Genomic DNA, 23,131 nt, shown 5'->3' on the forward strand with positions numbered 1-23,131 from the left:
CTGGCACTTTGACTACACTTAGTGTAGCCATAGCCTTAGACTTTGCTTACAAATCAGCATTTGAAATTATTAGGTTGGCCAACATCACCGAAATGAATGCACTGACATCATAAAAAAACAGCTGTATAAGGAAGCTAGTCTATGTTCATACTTTTCAAATCTATTATACTTTTTCAGATACACATATTTTATCATACACTGTATAAGCTTTTAAAGTGTGTATTAATGTTTCAGTTTAAATTCAGATTTCCAAACAGTCACTAAATTGGTATGTAACTAGCTCACAAAACTAGGGGGGGTGTTGGGAAAATTCAGGGGGGGGGTGTAGGGAAATCACTGTATGGCCCCACCCCCGGAGGACAGCGCGAGCAGACACAGGGGCGGGATCCTGGCAGTGACTGGCGTGTGCAGGCCCCGGGGAGATCCCGGAGCGGCGCGCCGCGGGCTCGGTCGCTCGCTGGGGCGGGCTGTGGGTCGGCAGGGCAGGGGCGCCTGAGGTAGGAGGCCCAGGCGCGAGCTCCCGAAGGCGGCGGGGGGAGGGGCGCCGTCCTAGGCCAGCGGGGGCCTCGCTCGAGGAGTTCTGAGCCCCCCTGAGCGGCCCGGGACCGGACGCTACGCTCCGACTTTCGCTCGGAGCGAAGCTGTGCTGGGGGCGGGGCGCGTTAGAGGTCGAAGGGCGAAACTGGGCATGGCCGGGTCCTGCTGCCCCTCCGAGCTCGCTGTGCCCAGGGGCCCGCGAGAGGGTCTGCGGGCTCCCCCCGGTGCGTTCGCCGGCCGCCCCCTCACGGCGCCCGGCCCCCTTCCCCGCCGGGAAGCCTCCTGCGTTGTGGGGAGAGCAGAGCAGAGGCCGCGGTTAGGTGCCTGCACCAGCCCGGCTGCGCGAGCGCTTCCCGCGCCCAGGATTCAGGCCCGGCTTCTCCCGCGGCCGATTTCCGGGGGCGCCTGGGCACCCTGCAGAGCAGCCGTGGGAGGGGGCGGGGTGGTTGGTCAAGGCTGGTTCAATTCCCTGCATTGCTCACACTTCCTGTGTGGTGCGGCAACTCCCAGCTGTACAATGGGCCGGGCCAGTTCTATGGGGCGGGAGCCACACATGAACGGCCAAAGGGGGTCGGACCAGCGGTCCATCTAGCCCCTCTGGTAGGGGCTGGTGTCAGGTGCTCCCCAGGGAAGGATCAGAACAGGCAATAAAATATGTAAAAGACATTTAAAAAAAAGGAGGCTCCTGGTGTGGAGCAAGGCTAGCTCGCACCCTGTTGTTACTGGGTGTATAAAGAACCTAGCTTTCACACCTATTCACTTGTTAATAACTGAAATCTGCTCTGTAAGGGGGGGTGAACGTTTGCAGTCCCTTGGGTGGTGCCAACTCTGCTACTGATCGTTTGCACCTTTCTTGAGCCTGATTTCCAGATATGCCCAACATCTACAGTTTCAAGGGTAGTCTTTTAGGAACTAGGGACGCTTTGTAACTCTAAAAATAGTCTACTATTCAGTGAGCATTTAGTTCACTAGTTTGAAATGTTAAATAGATTAAAAATAACTTAGATTTTCCAGGCTCAGCATTTGACAATTGTGTCACATAATGTGCTCTGCTGGTTAGTTTTCACCCTTTTAATTGAGAGATCTGTGAATTTGAATTCTGGAAATAAAAAAGCTGTTTCTCCTTTAATTCTTAGGGCCATGTGGAACAATATCACTTCATGCTCACTCTGGAGACTCTCTCCTAGCTTCATGGCTTCAAGAATCCAAACCTTAACTCCTTTATTCATAAGAAATAAGAACTTCTGCAAAAACAGACAGACAATATGGACACTACGAAATAGTCTCTGCCAGGTTATGAAAAAGACTGTCCCCACATTGAAATGTAATATGTTTCCCCATTGTTTTTTAAGTAACAAAGCAAGATACGGACAGTATACAAAAACCTTCCCTGTTTTAGATGGAAGTATCCCTTCGGTATGTGAACATGTGTTTGAAGAAAACTTAAGGAATAGTGAGGCTTGTATTCAAAGGTAATTGGCCATTTTTGTAATCATTTGGCAACGTTAGTATGTATACAAACTTGACTATACATGCAATAGCCTATATAGCTAATTTAAAAAAAATCTAGAAATCAAAAATTTTAGCAGGTTTTTTTGCCTCCTGAAAGTTTTAAATGGTTCTTTTGCTGGGGCTTATGGATACAGGCTATTTGCAAGGTGTTTGCTCAGCTCTTCCAAATGTCAACCCACTTATGTAGTTGCCTAAATATCAGTTGAGGTGTCCAGTGTTAGGCACCCAAATTTAAAACATTTAGCTATGGTGTATTATTTTGCATATATTACTAAAAAGTAATTTTCTAAAACTTCATAAAATGTGCCTTGTATTTAATTTTTAATGCAAAGATGGTGGTGACTCATACATTTTCAAAACTCCAGTGAAATAGTAGATGACAGTTATCTCAATTAGTCGTGATTCACTGATAAAAGGAGGAAAGTGATTCATTTCTTTTATGTATTTGTCCTTAAGGATCATATGGCAACAATTCAAAGGTCTTTACTCAGAAGTATGCTCCACAAAAGCAAAACTATGTAAAAGATATGGTGCCCCCCTGTGGTGATATTTAAATAGTTACTTATCTACTTAAATAAGCTACAGAATTGTTCATATATTGTTTGGTCAAACAATGCTTTTGGTTAAAAGTGGAACTTGGAGTTGAAAATATGTATTTAAAAATGTTTTACTTAACTTTTAAACTGAGATGATTTCAAAAAGCAAATTTACTGTTCACCATTTATTCTGTTTCTTATTTACACTATGCTTCTCAGACAAAATTAGGCTAGTCAGATTTAGTTTTGTGAAAGTACAATGCTGCAGTGTTCACTTGGTGTAAAACATTCTTTCTGCAGTGGAGTTGGACATTATTTTTTTCCTGTCTGTGCCAGTGGATAAGCTTTTTCAGCACTTGTTGAGGGGAGCCAGAGAAGAAGCCAATGAATGGTTCCTTTTTCTAGAGTAGCAGAATTCAAAAAGTAAGGCTTGCCAAAAACTGAATTAAGGCTGGTAAACTGTGATAATCAATATTTGCTCTGCAGTGAAAATTCTAATCAGCATCAGATCAGGATCAGATGCTTCAGCTGTGACAATCTGTAAGTGCTCAGTCACTTCTTAGTACTTAGATTGAGCTGTCTATACAGATGGTAACTTGATCCCATAAGTAGTTTAAAATATTTAACATTGGATGTATATGGCAATACCAAGGAAAAGACTATAGCTTTAATAAGTTCCAGTAACTATGAACAAAAACCATAAACAGAATTTTTTTTGACTGTTTTCTAAACTGTCTTTTTTTAGGCTTAGGAAATCTAACTTGTGAAGAATCAAACCAAAATGTCTCATTCCTATAAAATATCTGAGCTTTTTTTGTCTCCCTTGCTTAATTTGGGTGTGGTGAACTAAATTATAATATAATAATTAACTTAAAATAACTTTCAGAAACATAATCCAAAAGTTATAGTTTAACTTAATTGTCAAACATTGGTGTGACAACTGGGTAGTTTATTTAAGTACCATATTAACTTACTAAAAGAGTAATAACTATTTTTCATTAAATTAAGCTTTGTTTTTTAAATCAGATATTCAGAGTTGCTTTGCAAGGTCAGTAAAGGAGGTGGAGAGAATGCAATCTTGCGTCATACCCAAAGGAACAAGAAGTTGCTTGTTCGTGAACGCCTAAGAATGCTTCTCGATGATGAAACTTTTCTTGAGCTGTCCCCTTTTGCAGGGTTTGATTTGCCATATGGTGATGTCCCTGCAGCTGGATGCCTCACTGGTAAGATTTGTGGCCTCTGTAGTTGGTGTAATGTGAAAAATCATTACATGCCTAATAAGGAGTTGTGCTTTTTGTTTAATTATTAATAAATCTGAATATAATTAATATAGATTTTGAGCTCTTAAGCTGAATATGTTCATTGATCTCTAGTTCCTTTTAGCAATCATAAAGATAGATTGAGGTTGAGAGTCCAGTTCTGTGCCACACCTGTGTGAGGCACAGCCCGGGGGAAGAAGGGAATGGATGTTTTTAAACCACCCAGATTCTGGACTGGTTGGGGGGCAGTATGACCCCGGGCATAAACTGGAATAATGCTGCAAGTGCTCTGATTTACAGCAGTCCTCCAAGGGCTGATTATGGGTTGCTGGACTGCTTAGAATCTCTGTAATGGCATGTACTATGGAGATACCCCATCCTGCCCACTGCTGGAACTCCCCCTACACTGGGGCTTGTGTTGAATGTGCTATATTATTGGTTTAATATTTTGTCCTAGTTACAGCAGTGACTGATTTCTGTCTCAAAGGGTTAAATGTGACATTGCAAACACTTTAACTAAAGGCTGCCCCTTCAGATTAAGGGAGCTTGAGCCCCTGAGTGATTAACACAGGAACTGTGGCTTTCATTAGTGAGCTGTTCTCAAACTACCAACTTGACATCTGGGTTCTTTCCAGTAGGTATTCAGAATGCATGACCAATTATGCCTGTGTACCACTATTGGACTCAGGAATCTCTTTGCTGCTGCTATGACCACCCAAAAAGTGTCAGAGGTTACTTTCATGCTCTATAAATAAGTATACACTTAAAGTGAAATTCACCCAATTCAGAGGGCCCACCCAAGCCTCTGTGTGCACAAGCCCTTTGTTTAGTGTTATTACAGGGAAACCTTGTCATGGGCAGTCTACCTATAGGCAGGGGCGGCTTTAGCAAGTGCAGGGCCCGATTCATACTCATCCGGCGGCGCGCCAGGTCTTCGGCGGCTCTTTGGCAGCGGGTCCATCACTCGCTCCGGGTCTTCGGCAGCACTCAAGGACCCGCCGCCGAAATGCTACCGAAGACCCGGAGCGCTGCCGGGTGAGTAAAAATTAAAAAGTTGCCGGCGCGGGACCTGATTCTGGGGAATCGGGCGAATCAGCCTAAAGCCGGCCCTGCCTATAGCCATCCTCATTAGTACAGGCTCAACCCGCTCAGGTTTCCCTCCATCCACCCATGGATCTCTCAGTGGCAAATTCAAACCATTTTATTTATGTAAAGTGCCACAGCTCACAGACTCCTTCATAGTGAAAACAGTTGCCCTGAAAACCCTGAAGTAAAACAAGGTAGCAACTCTTCAGTCCTGTTCAAAAGTCAATGTTCCCAGCTTACCTCCCTAAGAGTCATTAGCCTCTCTGTCCCAGTTCCTTTTGCCCCTGTACTGAATCTCCACTCTTGAGGCCACCCACTTGTGTGTGCCAAGAATTGCTTCACTCACTTTTCGCACCAACTAAGCTGATTCGTACCCACATTTCTAGGGGCCTGTGCACAAGCTTTCCTATATCTTGGCAGGATTCCCCAGCTCTAGTCAGTTCTCCTCAGTACACATCAACCAGCAGCAAAAAGTTACTGCTGTCTTTCAGGTCTTCAGCAGCTTTTCCTCAGGTTGTTCCTGCCATCTGTTCTGAGGCAATTCTTACCTGCCCTTTCTCTCTCTCCTTAGGATGCAGGTGCCTTCTCGTAAGCCTAGTTGTGTGGCAGCTGACTAGTCACAGCTGCTTTGGACCTTGCTCCCCCTTAAAGAATCCAGTCATAGCTCAGTGGTTTGAGCATTGGCCTGCTAAACCCAGGGTCATGAGTTTAATCCTTGAGGGGGCCACTTAGGAATCTGGGGCAAAAATCTGCCTGGGGATTGGTCCTGCTTTGAGCAGATGATTGGACTAGATGACCTCCTGAGGTCCCTTCCAAACCCTGACATTCTATGATTCTATGTTGAATCCTGTACTTAGAGTATTATGTTGGCCCTCTCCATTGGGGAATTTTTTCTGTAAAAACTTAAATGACCCACTTGGAAGGGTGGTGAGCAAGCACGTACTCTTTTAAATGAAAAGAGAGTGAAATGAGATGAATGCTTGGGGATCATCAGTTCACAGCTTAGTGAATGCCTTCTGATAAAATAATTTGCCTTGTTGCATTTGAAAGTGCAGTTCTGTGATGAAAAGCAGCTGGAAGAATAGTATAATGAGATTCCATATTTATTGTCTCACTAATTCTTTATCAGATTTTCTCAGTTTTTACAGTTTTTTTCCCCTAATTGCCAGTCTTGCACACTCATCTGGAGAGCTAGGTTCTTTCCTCATGTAATGTCAGTAGCAAAGATGTTCCAGGTCACATTGTTTTCATCTGTACAATGCCATTAGCCTTCACTCTCATTTTTCAAAATAAGACCACATTGTAAGGCCACAGAGTAGGATGTATCTCCTCCATACAGTATGTGTGGCTTCACTGGCATGGGGTAAATGCTGTAGAAAGCCTTACTGACATGCTGCTACTACTGAAAAGAATAACATGCACTTCGGCTTCCTTGTTTAGTGTATGAAACTGTTGCAAAAGGTCTACACTTGGGTTATTAACAGAGCCATTGATAAATGTCTGTGGGCTTTGTTTCAGGAATTGGAAAGATCTGTGGAGTCTGGTGTGTCTTTATGGCAAATGACGCAACAGTTAAAGGCGGGACCATTTATCCCATTTCAGTGAAGAAACAGCTAAGAGCTCAACAAATAGCAGTTCAAAACAGACTTTTATCAGTATATCTAGTTGACAGCGGGGGAGCATTCCTACCACTACAGGTAATATTGGAAAGGGCACGTTGTATGAAAATAGCCATTTTTTATCTGCATCAGATTACAGGCAGTCCTCGACTTTACGACATTCGACTTAAGATGAACAGCACTTATGATGTTTCTGAATTGACACCCTGATTCGGTTTTGACTTTACGATGCTCTGTCCTGCAGTGGAGTGGATTGCGGTTTCGAGTTATGACGTTTCGGCTTACGACGCAATTTTCAGGAACCAATTGTGTTGTAAGTCTGAGGACTGCCTGCAATTTCTAGAAGTGAATCTCCTTATGCTTTTTTTGGCTGGCTGACTTTAACTTTTGTCCAAATTATACTCTACTTGAACTCTGCAATCAAATCAGAGTCTAGGAGATGTTTCTAACATCCAGGACAGTGGAAGTCATTCTGACTGATCTTGCATCTAAGTGAAGCCAACATGATCAACATTTAGAAACTCGAGTCTCTACATGGGAACAAATTGTGGACTCAGCAAACACTGGGAGCTCAAGTGAAGATCCCCTTGGTCTTCAGTGTTTTCAGTTTGTATTTTCACTATGAAAAAGTTTTGCAAAGACAAAGTAATTTAATATAAAGTTTGTATTAATAATGCAGAGAAAATTGCTGATAAATAGGCCCCTTAAAAATAAAATGTAGACTTTTCCTCCTTGCTGTAATATGAGGAAGAGGGTTTGCAGAGGTCATTTTCACTGCATAGAATTCAAGTTTCTGCAGAGAATATGAGTACTCTTAGTACACGTGACTTCTGTTGAAAAGCTAAAGTTGCGCCATCTCAAACAGAAAGCAAAGCTTTGTAGACAGTAACCATCACTGAGCCTGTTACTGAGTCAGCAGGAGCTCTGTATGATTAAAGCAGCGTCTAGTTTAATTCTGAATCCAGAAATTGCATTGAAAACAAAGGACAAAAAATAAACTCTCTTGAATTCATTTCAGAAATACAGAATGAACATGAGCTCTCTTATTCCCTGATTTTCAGTCTGTGCCCATGTATCTAATGAGAGATGGCTTCTGTGCCCCAGCTGCTCTTGAATCTGAATCAGCTGCCCTTGAATTTGAATAGATTGCCCTTTCACAAAGCCAAGATCTGTGACGTCTCTCTGCCTTGTACAGCACAGAAGGCCATCGTTATTTTTGTTGAATTGATTTTCAGGTGGGCAGTACATACAATAGAGAATAAAACAGTACCTGAAAGTTATACATTATGATTCCTAACAGTGGTCCTCTATGAGTTAGATATGCTGTACAACTTGTTTGCTTTTCTCTTTGTCAAAACTAAAGGCAGAGTGTTGGCTTTTTAAAATAATATTGAAATCCTCTGGTAAAAACGGTGTCTTTTCTCTGCATTATCAGGCAGAACTCTTTCCTGACCAGTCTCATGGTGGCCGAATATTCTACAATGAGGCAATAATGTCTGCTATGAAAATCCCTCAGGTACAATGTCATATTGGATCTTTATAAAGAAAGCATATGTGTTTAATGGATTTATGGAAAATGTTTTATTTTCAGTATTATAGCTTCTAGAACTAACACTCAGATATGCAAAAATACTTTGTAACATCTAGGTTTGTGTCTGTTGAGGGGGAAAAAAATCAAAAGGGAAATTATATAGTAGAAATGTCACATTTCAGCCTGAAGGATCCCAAAAGTGCTTAACAAACTCCGTATAGCAACACTGAAATGCAGTTCTCTTTTGGAATGGGCAAAGGGAAATTTTGGCCAAGGACACCAGAGCAAATCCCCACTTAGGAAAAATACCATTTGCTCCTTAATGTCCATGCAGAAAAGACAGGGCCTGACACACACACACACAGTAAACTGCATGGCAGTCAGTTTATCTGTATTGGAAGGTTGTGTTGACAGTGGTTGATAACGATTAGATTTGTATCTGTGGTTCTAAGGAATCTAGTTGTTTCAGAGCTGAGAGTTACACTATGAAGTTCTTGAGGGCAGCAAGGGTGATTAAGTATGGATTAGTGGGGATGGCCTAAGGCTAAAGGGTACCTAGGTCAACCAAAATATGGGGTCCCAAATCTGGGTGTTGACAGCTGATTGAGGGTTGGGATTCTAATCACTGGGAGTGTATAAGTGAGTTGGGGGTGCTTGTGGGGGTATGCGGAACAGTATGGCAGGTGAAGGACAGGGAATGCTGAGAGGATTTGGCAGGTAGTAGGAGGTAGTTAGAGCTTTTCTGGACCAAGGAAACAGCTGGTGCCCTATTCCTAAAGATGGGGTTCTGGAACTTCTTCCTAGTTAGCTAGATGGGGACGCATCTGACTCACAATTCATTTTTAGGTGACAAGAGGCTTTCAAGGATGGCTGCCTAAAACTTAAAATTTATCATCATTGTACTAATCATATTTCTCTAGCCTTTTCCATCTGGAGGTTTTAAAGTACTTTGCAAACAATAATAAATTCAGAGGCGGTATTATCTCCATTTTATAGATGGGGAAACTGAAGAAAGAGAGCTTAAATCTAAAGTCACACAGAGATGGTGGCAGAGCTAGTCCCTTCACACCATGGATGGGCAAGAGAGTGAAATGCCCAAAAGCGTAGTGGTTCCATTGGAGTAAGAGGCTCAGATTGGCCATAATCCATCACTGTAGACGATGAAAATTATTTCCCAGCAGCAGATCATGATAATGATGCTAACACTCTTAGAGAACAGCTTAGTAAAATCTCACTTTTTTGCTGATTTTATCTGTTTACCAGTTGATGGAAATTAAGGGGGATAGGGTTGGGGGTAGACTTAAGGCAGCGCTGGCAGAGAGGCTCCCAGTGCTGACAGTTGGGTGGCAGGGGGGCTTCCAGCATGGCTGAAGGGCCCAAGAGACCAGGCACAAGATGCAGGGGAGGAGGATGAGCCTCCAGCTGTGGGGTGCTGCTGAACAGCTCTTGCCCGGGCATGCTCCTGGGTGGTGAGTGAGGGAGCGGGGCCATGAGAATGGGGGCTGCAGAGGACTCCCTGCAGGGCCGAGGGACGGTGTGGGAAAGGCTGCTGTCCTGGTAGGGGAGAGCAGAGACATTTCTCCCCCACCCCAGTCAGGGCTCTATTACTAGCCACAGGGGAGGCCACCCTGTGGCTTAATGGCTCCTGCACAGGGTGGCCTCTCCTGCCGCTGGCAACTCATCCTCCTCCTTGCGGCCCTGGACAAAGGTTTCTGCTCTGCCTTTCCAGGTCAGTAGCCTGCCCCACACCTTCAGCCTGCAGAGATTGGGTGTCACTGGCCCTGAGACAGCACAGAGAGCCCCCCCCCGTAGCTTTGCTGTCATTGGGGTGAAAGAGCTGGGCTGTACCAGCAGGGCTGCAGAGTGCTTCCTGTGCAGCCACAGGCTGTTGACACCTGATCCCTGCAGGCACAAGGGTGGGGGGAGGCTGCGCTCTTCGTCATTGTTGAAGATGAGTATTTTTTTCCCCTTGATTTCATTCTGGCAGCTGAAATTGACATTTATTGACATTTGTCAGTTAAATCAAATCCTGCCAAACCTACACATAATCTGTAAGATTCAGCAACATTGCTACTGCAGAGAGATCGTGTCACACTCATTAGAACCTCCTGTCCATGTACAGTTTTCATGTATTTCCCGGTGCACACACCTCACCTTCTACAGTTAAAAACAAATCTACCACTGGGGAATAATGAATGAACATGTTTAAAATAAAATAGATAAAAATTATTGGTAATACAAGGTCTTGGGCCAGGATACAGCTCCCCAAAGTTACTTGAGAAAAAGCTTTTGTTTTGTGATTGCTAATCAGCTAACTAAGAGCAACAAATGATCCCTTTTAATGTTCTTTCATTACATTAGAATTTAGCTGCTGACTAGTTCAAAACAATTTTTAAAATAAAAGACTTGTTTAGAAAGTCTTGGAGGATTTGTAATTAGCTGCATAAAGAGCATAAATCTCAAAAGTGCCTAAAATGGCTTACTACTGAAATTACAATAGTGTCCCTGCCCAAGCATTCTCCTTACACAAATGTCTTGCTTTATCCCCTAGGTGGCGGTGGTGTGTGGTTCTTGTACAGCTGGGGGTGCCTATGTTCCCACCATGGCAGATGAAACTGTGATTGTAGACAAAATCGGTAGTATGTTTCTTGCTGGACCCCCTTTGGTTAAAGCTGCCACAGGAGAAGATATCTCTCCTGAGGACCTAGGAGGAGCCAGTATGCACTCTAAGTAGGTACAATGTTTATAAAAAATGGGGCTCAAATAATATATTTAGTAACAGAAAATATGCCTGATGCCTGCAGTGACAGAACACTGTCTGATCCTAAAGATAGGAAGTATGCCTTGAAAACACATTAGAAATTATATGTGAGTGACTTTAAAGAGCCTTTTTGTGCGTACATGGGAGTGCGATAGTGCTAGAGATAGATTCATTTTAAAAAGAACCCACCAAACATATAATGTAACGTAAGTGTGTAAGAGCTAAGTATTGTTATAATTCTTTTAATTTCTTATTTTACTATTTGTGCTCAAACAATCTCTCCATTTCAGGCCCTGCTCCTCAGACCTTACACACTTGACTTCATTAGGAGTTCAATAGAGACTCCAGAATTAGGCCTATAATTGGAACTTACCATCACACAGTATCTGAAGAGGAAGAAAGCTATTGATTTATTTACATCAGCAGAGAGGAAGGATGGTCCAGTGGTTAGGGTGCTAACCTGGGACTAGGGAAACCAGGTTAACTTTCCTGCTCTGCCACAGACTTCCTGTGTGATCTTGTGCAAATCAGTTAGTCTCTGTGCTTCAGTTCCCCATCTTGCAGGGGTGTTATGAGGATAAATGCATTTAAAATTTGTGAGGCACTGAGATACTATGACAATGGGGGCCAGAGAAGTACCTAATTTGGAGGCATTAAAGTATTTCATTGCAAGAAAGAAGCTGGATGCTTGTAAAACAGCTGGAAACAAGGAGCCAGCTTTTCTGCCTCTACTAGTAATCCTTGCTGCCTGAGAGGAAATGTGAGCTGAAGGGACTAGAGACTCTAGCAGGACAGTTCCAAGTATCTAAACACTTCCTTATTATTTTTCCATGTAAGAAATTGCTGTAGTTGCCAAAATAATGTTTTGCAGTTCCAGATAGAAGGGGAGGTGGGTTCTGTCTTCACTGTGCTGTGCATTGGAAACATCTCCACAGCTCCCTGGCTTGGCAGACTCAGAAACTCTACTCCAGAGCATGCTGAGCTGGATGCTGTGATTGAACAAAGGTTAATCTGAAGGTTTGGGGTATCCCAATGCCATTCAGATAAATGGGACAGTGCAGTATATGAAAAGTTGGTTTCTTTATTTCCAGTCCTGAAATGCTGCTGGTGTAAAGAGATTACAAAAATTTATTTTTCTCTTTATCATTTCAAATGTTGTATCTGAAATATACTGAAGATGAGTACAAAAGCTTTTTCCTTTAATATGACTAACCACCAAAGAAATAAAGGGAGAATTTTTCTCCTCTCCTCTCCACTGTGGATCTTTTGTTGTTTAGACTGCAGTTGTTCCAGGCACACAACTTGCGTTGACTTATATGAGAGATCTGCACCTGAAGCAAGAACAAAAATGCACAAAGTCCTGATTGAGTCTAGAATATCCACAGTGCAGATGTTAGAAATGATTTTTTCCCCTTTAATCTGGGGTTAGCATCAGTCCTTAATTTTTCAATAATGTAGTTTCATGTCCTGAACTTTCATTTTTATCATGTATTTCTAAAATGTCTTTGTCCCTCAGAGTCAGTGGCTGTGTTGACCATTTTGCATCTTCAGAAAAGGAGGCGTATGAATGTGTTAGAAATATTATCTTGACGCTAAATTATGAACTTCCACCAGAGGAAACTTTGGAGTATGATGATCCTCTGTACAGTGCTGAAGAGCTCCTGGGGCTTGCACCACGAGGTTATAGCTATACTCTACATATAAAACTGGTAAGGAGGACAAATGCTACAGTAGTTCACAATTTTTAGGTGTCTACTTAATCCAGTATCTGCATATTAAAAGAAAACATGCTACCTTTCTTTGGAGGATTCATTTGTGAATCCTAAATCACATGAAATACTTAATGTTGCATTATTGTTGTTGCCAAGGACCTGACTACTACGTCAGCTCCTCTTTCTGTCTTAAATATATTTCAAAGTGTAATGGCAAAGGTTCCTCATGGCTGTGTAAAAAACAAAAAGTTTAACACTTTGTAGAGAGTAGAGTAACTGCACCAAATAATTCTGGAAGTACTACTACTCCCACATGCCGAGGAATGTAGAAGCTTGGAGTGCTTCAGAATCGGTGTGCTTTGCATCTTTGTGGCCATTTAAGGAACTGCAAATCTATGGAAAATGGTTTTGGTGCTTGTTGTCCATTTCCCAGTAGACAAAGCTACACATCACAGAAACCACTCCTACAATTGGCACTAACTTTCACCCTTGCTGGTAGTCTCAGTTGAGAGGCCAAGGAACAAGTGAATTAAGGAGTCTGACTCCCTCCCATCCTTTGGTAGTCCCTTCAGATCAGACACATTAGTGGGGCAGGGTGGGGAAACTTGGACTATCACTTCTCATGTTATAGATGGTCTGTGGATATACAGAGGATTTTGGTCTCTAGGGATATTAGTCCTGCATCTTTTGCCAGCAGTAAATTCTAACATTTCAGGGGTCTCAGCTTCATTTTGAAATGGTCCTCTTAGAATACACCTGAAAAATTTATGAGCACATGTGGTTTAGTGCAGAGTTATCAGGTAATCGCACTCAAAAAAGCCTTTTTTTGCTTGTGCAAATGTGGGGTTTTGTTCATGTGAATGACTGTTCACAAACTTTTTAGAGGCCAAGTTTAAAGTTTGTTTCCAAGTAGCAGGTAATCAAGTCCTAACAAAAGTTTGTTTTCATGCTCATTGCATATTTTTAGATTTAAAAGATTTTTAAAGCCTGAAGGACTATTATGATCTGCTCTGAGCTTCTGAATAGCACTGGCTGTAATTTCTGGTTGGACGGAGCATAAGTTTAGAAAGACATCCAATCTTGATTTAAGTTTCTGTTGAAAACAAGTAATTTCCTTGTAGATTTTGAGCCGTCTGATAGATGGAAGCAGGTTCCAGGAATTCAAAGCTGAATATGGAACAACATTAGTAACGGGATTTGCCCATATGGAAGGGTAAGACTGCAAGAGTATATTAAAAAAAATTCACTCTTTTGGTTAAGAAGCTTTTGTATCATTATTAGGTTGTGTAGTATGTCCAGTTAAAAAACAAACACCTTAAGTTAGAGTTCTGGATGGTTCAAGTGATTGATAATAAGATAGCTTTAGTTAGCCTAACATTTTACCTCTAGATTCTGAATTCAGACTTGGCCAAGTCAGTGGCTGAGAACCATTACAAGATGATGGCTGTTTTGTGGCCTGTGTGAAATGAGTTGGTGATTCAGTCCAGTGCCTAGGTGGACAGGTGTCCACATCTCAGTTGGTACTTTGCTGGCAGTCTCAGCAGATTCATTAAGCAGTGAACAGGCTTGGAGACTGAATCTCTCAAAGTGGCCCCTGTAGAGCAGGGCTGAGGTATATGGGTGAGGCAGTGAGAGTGAGCTTGCATTGCCAGTTCCTGTACTGTGCCACTTCAGTGGATAAGAAATTACTTCATCCTCTAGGGCTGTTACTCTGGCACATTTTACCAGCACTGAATTCACTCACAATCTTTAAAAGATCAAAATAAATATTTTAGGCCCATTTTGTGAGTCAGAGTAACCTCTAGTATGATAGCCCCTTTCTCCTTAATAAATGTTAAGTTTATCACTAAACAGTGCCAGAAGATAAATCATTTTGCTAGAATTGATATAGCATGCTACTCTGCTTAACGGTCAGGTTAATTGATTTTCCTTTGAGACAAGATGAATATTTGAGGCACACATTCCATTATGCTGAAAAGACAAATTATACAGTTGAGTATATTGGGCAAGTATATGTTGCTTGCTGCCATTAGCAGTTTGAGAGTTTGTCAAGCTGAGACCATTCATAAGCAGCCATCTTTAGAGTTCCTAGTATTTACTGGCCTTGTGTGTCCTGTTGAATTTCTTATTCAGACTCCCTGCTCTAAACAAATCACAGCTTTGGCAAGACTAATCTTCATAATAAACTAGAAACCTGGTTTAAGCATAGACTTGCAGCTGAGTGTGCAGCATAGTACAGAATGTCCATTATCACTGCAGAAGGTACAGCATGCATTGCAAAACATGTTTGTTTTCCTTTTAGCTGCAAAGTTTATCCTTCAGAATCTGAGTAGGATTTGCTCATGAATAAACTAGAAAGAAATAATCATCACAGCCTGATCCTTTTTTCTGGCAACAGGAACTGAAGCTTTGACATTTAAACTGGTCCAGCCCACCCTTCGTTTTTTTACCATGTAGAGCCCCAAAGTCCTAACCCCATTAAGCAGCATTTTTGGGCTAGCATTTAGGACATTTAATGAAACAAGTCATTGTTAACTAAACAATGTAAGTTGGATGTGGGGAAGGAGAAAGTGGTAGTAAATGAATTTTTAATCTATTTTCAAGCGTTTCCAAAGCGACCAGCTCTGCATGAAAACAGGGCTTTCAGTTAGAGCACCAAGAGTGGCCTCTCGTTTATGTTAGACTCTTTGTGATGTGTTGCTTAAATCATCAGTATGTGCTAAAACAGACCGTGTTACGTTATTGGATATACTCAGTAGGTACTTACCTTGTGATCTTGTTTATTTGGAAGCACAAACATACATGACAGGCCTCTGTAAAGTTGAACCTTAGGCGTCAGAAATATTGATCCTGATTAAAATTTGTGGTTTTGAAAGACATTTTATAGAGGAAGAATATTTGACATGTTTTGTTTGACGTAAACATTACTTGGGTTTGTTTTTTTTTAAAGAAACTTCAGAAATAAAAAAGCTTTTCAATTGTTTTTGTTTTTGGGGTTTTTTTTGTTTCAAATGTAAATATTGAACATTGGATGTTAACTAGAGACACATTGTATGTCACACTAAGTGATGAGGAAGAGAGTCAGGACTCCTGGGTTGCATTCATAGTTCTGTCCACTATCTCTCTGTGACCTTGAGGAAGTCACTTAACATTTCTGTCCTTCATCTAAGTGTATTTATCTGTGAAATGGGTATAACATTACCCTGCTCCACAGGGATGTTGCAAACTCCATGTTAGTAAAGCACGTTGAGATCCTCGAATGAAGGCAGCATGCAAGTGCAATTTATGTATTATGAGTCTCTCTTGAAGATGCTCCTATAGGACTGATGCTAGTACATATGGATATTATTTTTGTTAGTTTACTGCAAACAACTTTTACCAATCTCAGTCTACAAAAACGAAAGTGTTCCTATGTGTGTTTTGTTAGACACCTCGTTGGGATAGTGGCTAACAATGGTGAGCTGACTCATGATGCTTCTCTAAAGGGCAGCCACTTTGTACAGCTGTGTAGTCAGCGAAGCATTCCCATCCTGTTTCTCCAGAATACTGCTCCACATGCACCAGAGCCAACAAGTCTCTCACAGGTATGGTACCGTAATTCAAGAATGAGAAGGTAGTTCCCAGTTCTTGTCCCGACTCATTTTTCACATTGACAAAGTCACTATTTGTTATGAATCACAATCTTTGTTTCAAACTTTTTCATTTTGATAAAACCAACTGGGGTTCTTAGGCATTTTATTCTTAGACCTACACTCTAGGGCAGGGGCGGGCAAACTTTCTGGCCTGAGGGCCGCATCAGGTTTCAGAAATTTTATGGAGGGTTGGTTAGAGGAGGCTGTGCTCCCCAAACAGCTAGGGGTGGCCCGGCTCCCGCCCCCTATCTGACACCCCCCCCCAGCTTCTCACCCCTGACTGCTGCCCCGGACTCCTGCCCCATCCACCCCCCTTCTGTCTGTCCCCTCACTGCCCCCGGACCTCTGCCCCTATCGTCCCTTTTCCCCTAACTGCCCCCCACCATCCCATCCAACACCCCCTCTCCTTCCTGACTGCCTCCCCGGGACCCCTGTCCCATCTAACCACCCCTTTTCCCTGACCATCCCCAGAAGCCCTGCCCCCATTCAACCCCCCTGTTCCCCGTCCTCTGACCGCCCTGACCCCTATCCACACCCCCAGCCCCTGACCAGCACCCCAAACTCCCCTGCCCTCTATCCAACCCCCCCATCTCTGCCCCCTTGCCACTGCCTGGAGCACCAGTGGCTGGTGGTGCGGCTGCACTGGGACAGGCAGCTGCGCCCCCTGGCTGGAGCCAGTCATGCACTGTGCAGCACAGACCGCCGGGCCAGGCTGGGCTGTGCAGCTGCACTTCCCCAAGAGCTCACAGCCCCACTGCCCAGAGTATTGCGCTGGCAGTGGGGCGAGCTGAGGCTTCAGGGAAGGGGAAACAGCGGGGGAGGGGCCGGGGGCAAGCCTCCCAGGCCAGGAGCTCAAGGGCCAGGCAGAACAGTCCCGCGGGCTGGATGTGGCCTGCGGGCTGTAGTTTGCCCACCTCTGCTCTAGGGTCACCATTTCCCCTTAGTATTATACTCATCCACATTCTCTTGCTTTAGCAGCACTATCCATTTACCTGGGGTGACACGGTGTCCAGCCTTCACTGCTAGTAGTAAAACCGAGCACTCAATATTTTGAGATGAAAAGCACTAACTTGTCAGTTCTCACAACAGCCTTATCAAGAAGGTAACTAAGTATTGTCTCTATTGTACAGATGGAGAAACCGAGGCAGAGAGTTACTTGTCCAAGGCCACAGAGAACATAAGGGTAGGCTTAGCCCTAGGTTCTGTGAGCAGAGAACTCCTCCTTCTGTGCACCTATTTCTTCCCTACCCTACTCTCCCTATATGCCCCTAGCATTTGAGATCAAGCCTGATACAGCCGCAGTGCATCTGAGCTTTACTAGCCTAGAGAGAGCCAAAGTCACTCCAGGGCTAATATAGCAGAGCAGTGCTCCACTACCAACACAGGCTATAAGTATTTTACTGATTTATAGTTTTATGCTATATGCATATGCTCTTCCTGATTTACTTATTCTGAAAACATTGATCACTTCGATTTTTATACAAAGAAATCTTCAGATGCTTTATAAGTTTGCTTGGGGTGAAGGGAATCTAGAAAAAATATTTAAGAACTACACTGACTTCATCTGTATTTTAATTTCAGGCAGAGGATCACACCAATAGATTAAAGGCACAGGCCTCTATGATGGCTGCAGTTGCTTGTGCTGCTGTGCCCAAGATAACCCTTGTAATTGGTGGCTGTTACGGGAATGAAAGTTATGCCATGGTATGGTTAATATGTTGGATAATATTTGACTTGTCATAGGTTTCCATGTGGTTCAGTCTGCCATTGGAACATGTAATTCCATTCATTATTGTAATAATTTTTAAAATAAGAGCTGCTTCATAAAGCAACTCTAGTAAGTTTCAGAGGGGTAACCGTGTTAGTCTGGATCTGTAAACGCAGCAAAGAGTCCCGTGGCACCTTATAGACTAACAGACGTATTGGAGCATGAGCTTTCATGGGTGAATACCCACTTCGTCAGATGCATATAAAATGTAATATATTATATTATATAATATAATGTAAAATATTGTTAATGGTTTTTTAATATGTAGATATAAACAAAGACATTTTAAAAAATGCAACAGAAAAGTTAAGCAAACACAGAACATGCTAAAACTTGTCATTTTGGTTCATACCTTTAAAGTCGCACATTATTGCAGGGATTGTGATTAATTCAGTTTAATATGTTGATGTGGTTTAATTGATCCCTATTAAAGACTGAAATTGAAAGAATTGGTTTAAGTCTGATAGGATCATGTACCAATGGGAATATACACACCTTTAAAAGCCATTACATTTTGTTCTCCAGGGACCTGACTGCAGCATCCTATGTAAATGGCTCATTTTAGTTGTTAAGCTCTTGGAGAATGAATAGCGTGTCCCATTTATTTTATTTATTTATTTTTAAGTGTGGGAGGTCATTTGATCCAAATTTCCTGTTCCTGTGGCCTAATGCAAGAGTTGCCCTTGTGGATTCAAGACATATTTCCACATTCCCACAAGCTAGAGATGACGACTGCACAGGAGATGACTCAGACTTAAAGCATCTAAAAGAAAAGTAAGTACTGAAAATAACCCCCTTAATTACAATTAATTAAATTAAATTGATTAAATTAATTTCACTTTTTTAGTTTTGTTACCTTTCAGACCAACACACCTACTAAATATCTCACCAACCAAAGCAGATCTGCTAAAAAAAAAAAAAAAAGGAAAAAGAAAAAGAAAAAAAAAGCCAGTGCATTGCCTCATACATTGATGAAAATCTAACAAACAAATATCAGTGTTAGTTATAAAACATTGTTTTATATTAAGTAGAAATCTTGCATATTTCCTTTGCATTTGGTATTACTGTCTTTCTGCAAGATGGCTTAGGGGTCAAATTCTGTCCTTAGATATGTACTGGACACCCACTGATTTCTATGGTAGCTTCACACTTGCATCCCAGAGTAGGATTTGTACCTCAGTCATTTATGCTTCTGTTTCTCTGCTTTGACTTATCCAATGAATTTCCTATTCTGGAATTTTAAAGCTTCTGAAATACTCTCTTATCTAGGCTAGAGGAAGAAAGCAGTGCATTTCACTCCTCTGCTCGACTCTGGGATGATGGCATAATACGGCCACAGAATTCTAGGAAGGTAGGTTTTTTTTTCTTGCATTAAATGCACATTCCACATAAATCATTCAGGTTCTTCTCACCTTTTCTCTCCATGCCAATCTATCCAAAATGGTCCTGTTGCAGTCCTCTTCCATTCTGGTTGCTTTGATCATGGAACCTCCTTGAATTCCTTAATTGGCTTCAATCTCCTAGAAGTTTCCTTTAAGGCCCTATATAATCTAGTCTTCGCCTACATCTCCACTTTTTTTTAATTTTTTTAATTCCTCAAACCCTAAATTCTTCCCAATCCTTTCTCCTTGTGCTGCATTTCTCTTTCTTCTACTCTTGGCTTCTAATTTGCCCCTTATTCTTGGAATGGTCTTCCTGTTCTTACCTGCTGTGCATCCACTTATTCAGATCCTTCCTTAAAACTCACTGCTTCCCTTTGTGCCTCCTCACTATCTGTATTACCTGGACACTTGTCCTTTGTCTTGTCTTATTATTTATTAATAAATATTTCTTTAAGAGCCTAGTGTACTGTATACTTTGCCACAGTAAGCTCTTGTCCCACTGATGTATATTTATGGCACCATATAAGTGACATTTAATATTTTCGTTGGCATTTTGTGGCAACTCTGTTATGGGAGATTGATGTATCTTTCACATATTTGAGCTCACACACACACACAAATACATCTGGCTAGAAATTAAATTTGGAAAGAAAAGTGCACAGTAATCAGGGAGCTATCCATACCTTCCCAAGCAATTCCACTGAGACACCAAAATTAATTTTCCTTGCCATTCTGAGCAGGCCTTTTACTGTACCATGTTGCCTCTTGCCCCAGTTCTCACTCTTAGTTGCAGATATCAACCTAAATGGAGAAATGTGTGCTCACAGCTAAGCCTAACTAATAGGCCTTTCTGTGGTAATATGCTCTATTAGTGGTGGGGTGTTCAATATAAAAGCAGGACCAATAAACAAGAGAAAAATATGTAGCGAACTTTGGGAAAGGAGTCTCTCTATATCAAACTATGCCAAACATGATCTGAGTCCCTATAAATCAGTATATTTAGAACAAGAAAAATCAGTCACATTCTAATATAGAAATTGTAATTTCCTTACTTTAAAATTGAACAAATGATCTTATTTTTCAAGACAAATTGGACAAGATATTGATCCATGGGAGACCAAGAAAAAAGATTTTCTAAAAGATTGTCTTGAGAAAAGGAGGAGGATAGTCAGTTCTTCTGTGCAATTGGGAATACCAGTAATGCAGAGTTGTAATCGCATTTGGATTGGATGATCAGGGAAATGAATATTGTATATTGGTCAAACAAAAGGGGTGGGGCAAGATAGTTTAATAATAAAAAATATATACTTTTGTCATTAGTTACGTCAAATTAATATTCTTTCTTCACAGTTGCCTAAAGTAGAGTGACATCTGTTTGCTCCACACTGTCTATTGATCTCCCAAGGACATTTTTCCCTCTTCCTTCCCCCAGCAAAATATTGCTCTGTCTGTTTTTCTTCTACATGTGCATATGTTAGTTTTTGACAATTCATCAGTTGTTCTACGAAAGAGATAAAAAGCATTATCTGAGTTTCTGAATATAATGTAACTTCTAGTAGTTGCAGTTTCTGGAGGATTAATTGCTTATCCTGTTTTCTTTTTCATCAGGTGATTGCACAGTGCTTAACGATTATGAAACAGCAGAAGTACCAGATCGCATCTCTGCAACACTACCCCATTATCAGACTGTAATCAAACTACCATTTGCAAATAATTGGATTTTTAAGAATGCCAACATACAATTTTTTTAAATGGAAGTGATTTTCTAACAGTTTGATACCTTTAGTATAACTTGAATTAGTTCTAGAAACTGTCAGTATACAAAAAGGAAGCTCAGATTTCAGGCTATTTGGATTAGGTTTGTATTTTGATCCCTCTGTGCTAGCAAATTTGAAAATTATATTGTATGAAAAGAAAATGCAATTAATAAACTTTTGGATTTTGACACTTGTTCTGTGTAAAGAAGCAAACTTTTCTTTGTGCAAAAACTATTATTGGGTTATTAACATTCACACTTTGTATATAAAATGTAAGAGCAAAGCTGTAGTTTCTCAGTCTACAATAGAAAAACAATGAAAAGTAATAAATTGAGTAGAAGCTGATACTAAAAATAAAGGCATTATTCTTCCCTGGATATTTGCTTTAAAGTCACTATACGGGGGGTGGGTAATCTACAGCACAGGGGCCGCATTCGGCCCTTCAGACGTTTTTAATCCGGCCCTTTAGCTCCTGCTAGGGAGCAGGGTTCAGGGCTTGCCCCGCCCCAGCTCCAAGCACCACCTCCAGAGCTCCCATTGGCCAGGAACTGGCCACGCCTCCATGTAGGAGCTGGAGTGGAGACATGCTGCTGCTTCCAGGAGCTGCTTGAGGTAAGCGCTAACCAGAGCCTGATCCCCTCCCATGCTCTAACCCCCTACCCCAGCCATGACCCCCCACCCTCTGAACCCCTCGGTCCCAGCCCGGAGCACTCTTCTACACCCCTCAACTCCTCATCCCCAGCTGCACCCACCTCTTCACCCCTGCCCCTTCCTGGAGCCCCCTCCCACACTCTGAACTCCTCCTTTCTGGCCCCGCCCCAGAGCCTGCACCCTCAGCCAGAGCCCTCACCCCATCCCATACTCCAACCCCCAATTTCATGAGCATTTATGGCCCACCATACAATTGCCATACCCAAATGTGGCTCTCGGGCCAAAATGTTTGCCCACCCATGTACTATACTGCCAAACTTCTCAGCATTCATTAGTGTAAATAGGGGCTGAAGGGATCCTTCTTGCTTCTGAATTAGTTTGTTGTGGAATTGTCTTTTATGATGCACTATAAATAATCTGCATCAGTGTGAGTCTGATCCTGTGCCCTCTAAATGTAACAGGGGTCTTTCTGTTGACTTTTAATAGGCCTTGGATCAGACCAAACATTCAGAGATCTAGTCTCTCCATTTAGCCAGTGCTAGGTGTTCAGTTAGTTAAAGGACACACGGTGAGTCAGTGAATAGGGCACTGACCTGGGAGACAGGAGCCCTGGGTTCTGTTTCCAGCTCTCCTGCCTACGTGACAAGTCATTTCACCTACCTGTACCTCAGTTTCCTCATCTGGATAGTCATGATAATGATGTACTCCTTTGTGAAGTGCTTTGAGATCTGGCTGCAAAAGTATTATATGATATGACCTAAGTACTGTTAGTAGACCTTCCTCCAGCCCAGGTTGCTGACTGAAAGCTGTTACAATCGGAAGGCTGTTTGGGCTATGTAAAATGAATCAATGTTGAAAGAGACCTCATAGAAACTAGTCCTGGAATTGGTACTTTTGTCTCCATTCAGTAAAAGGTCAAGAATCCATTTGGCAGGGTATCTGAAAACTCTAGATGCAGTCTTTCCTCATGGGATGTGAGGTACCTTAGCAGGGCAATGTGGGGCAACTTGACTAGCCCCCTGGCCTGAGAATTGGATACCTATTCTGCAAATAAATAGAAAAATTCAATTTCCAATTGTATCAATTTGAAATCATTCACCCACAGAATGAAGTTTGTTGGAGTAGGAGACAGTGAGGACAAAAGTCTTTTCTTTGCATCTTTTGCATGTGCTAAGAAAGCAGGAGCTAAATGCATTTCACATAGGAGTTTTGATAGTGACAAATTACAGTAACAAGTTCTGGGATAACAAAGCTTTAACAGACAATATTACTTCAGCTCAGGGTCTGAGATGATATTCCAGCTTTAATATTACTTTAACATCAAAAGATAAAATTTAAACCAAATGTTTACATAATGAATAGTAGTCTAGTTATTTAACATAACTGGT

At 42.0% G+C, this 23,131-nt stretch overlaps 1 protein-coding gene across 3 annotated transcripts; it reads left to right on the top strand.

Annotated features, from left to right (window-relative positions):
- Positions 1-352: 352 nt before the first annotated feature.
- LOC123376492 (methylcrotonoyl-CoA carboxylase beta chain, mitochondrial-like) lies at positions 353-21,285 on the top strand. Of its 3 annotated transcripts, none has more exons than XM_045028505.1 (13): positions 353-497; positions 1,674-2,009; positions 3,612-3,808; positions 6,449-6,627; positions 7,985-8,065; positions 10,632-10,810; positions 12,358-12,550; positions 13,675-13,766; positions 15,981-16,137; positions 17,767-17,889; positions 18,579-18,727; positions 19,223-19,304; positions 20,944-21,285. In XM_045028505.1, the coding sequence occupies exons 2-13, from the start codon at positions 1,678-1,680 to the stop codon at positions 21,025-21,027; spliced, it is 1,848 nt and encodes a 615-aa protein (XP_044884440.1). In that variant the 5' UTR covers positions 353-497; positions 1,674-1,677; the 3' UTR covers positions 21,028-21,285. The 3 variants fall into 3 exon arrangements, with proteins under 3 accessions (XP_044884440.1, XP_044884441.1, XP_044884443.1); XM_045028506.1 differs by lacking the exon at positions 353-497 and adding an exon at positions 657-761; XM_045028508.1 differs by lacking the exons at positions 353-497; positions 1,674-2,009 and adding an exon at positions 2,899-3,008.
- The last annotated feature ends 1,846 nt before the right edge of the window (positions 21,286-23,131 follow it).

The sequence above is a fragment of the Mauremys mutica genome, chromosome 8 (genome assembly GCF_020497125.1).
Source record: "Mauremys mutica isolate MM-2020 ecotype Southern chromosome 8, ASM2049712v1, whole genome shotgun sequence".
In the NCBI taxonomy this organism is placed as follows: Eukaryota; Metazoa; Chordata; order Testudines; family Geoemydidae; genus Mauremys; species Mauremys mutica.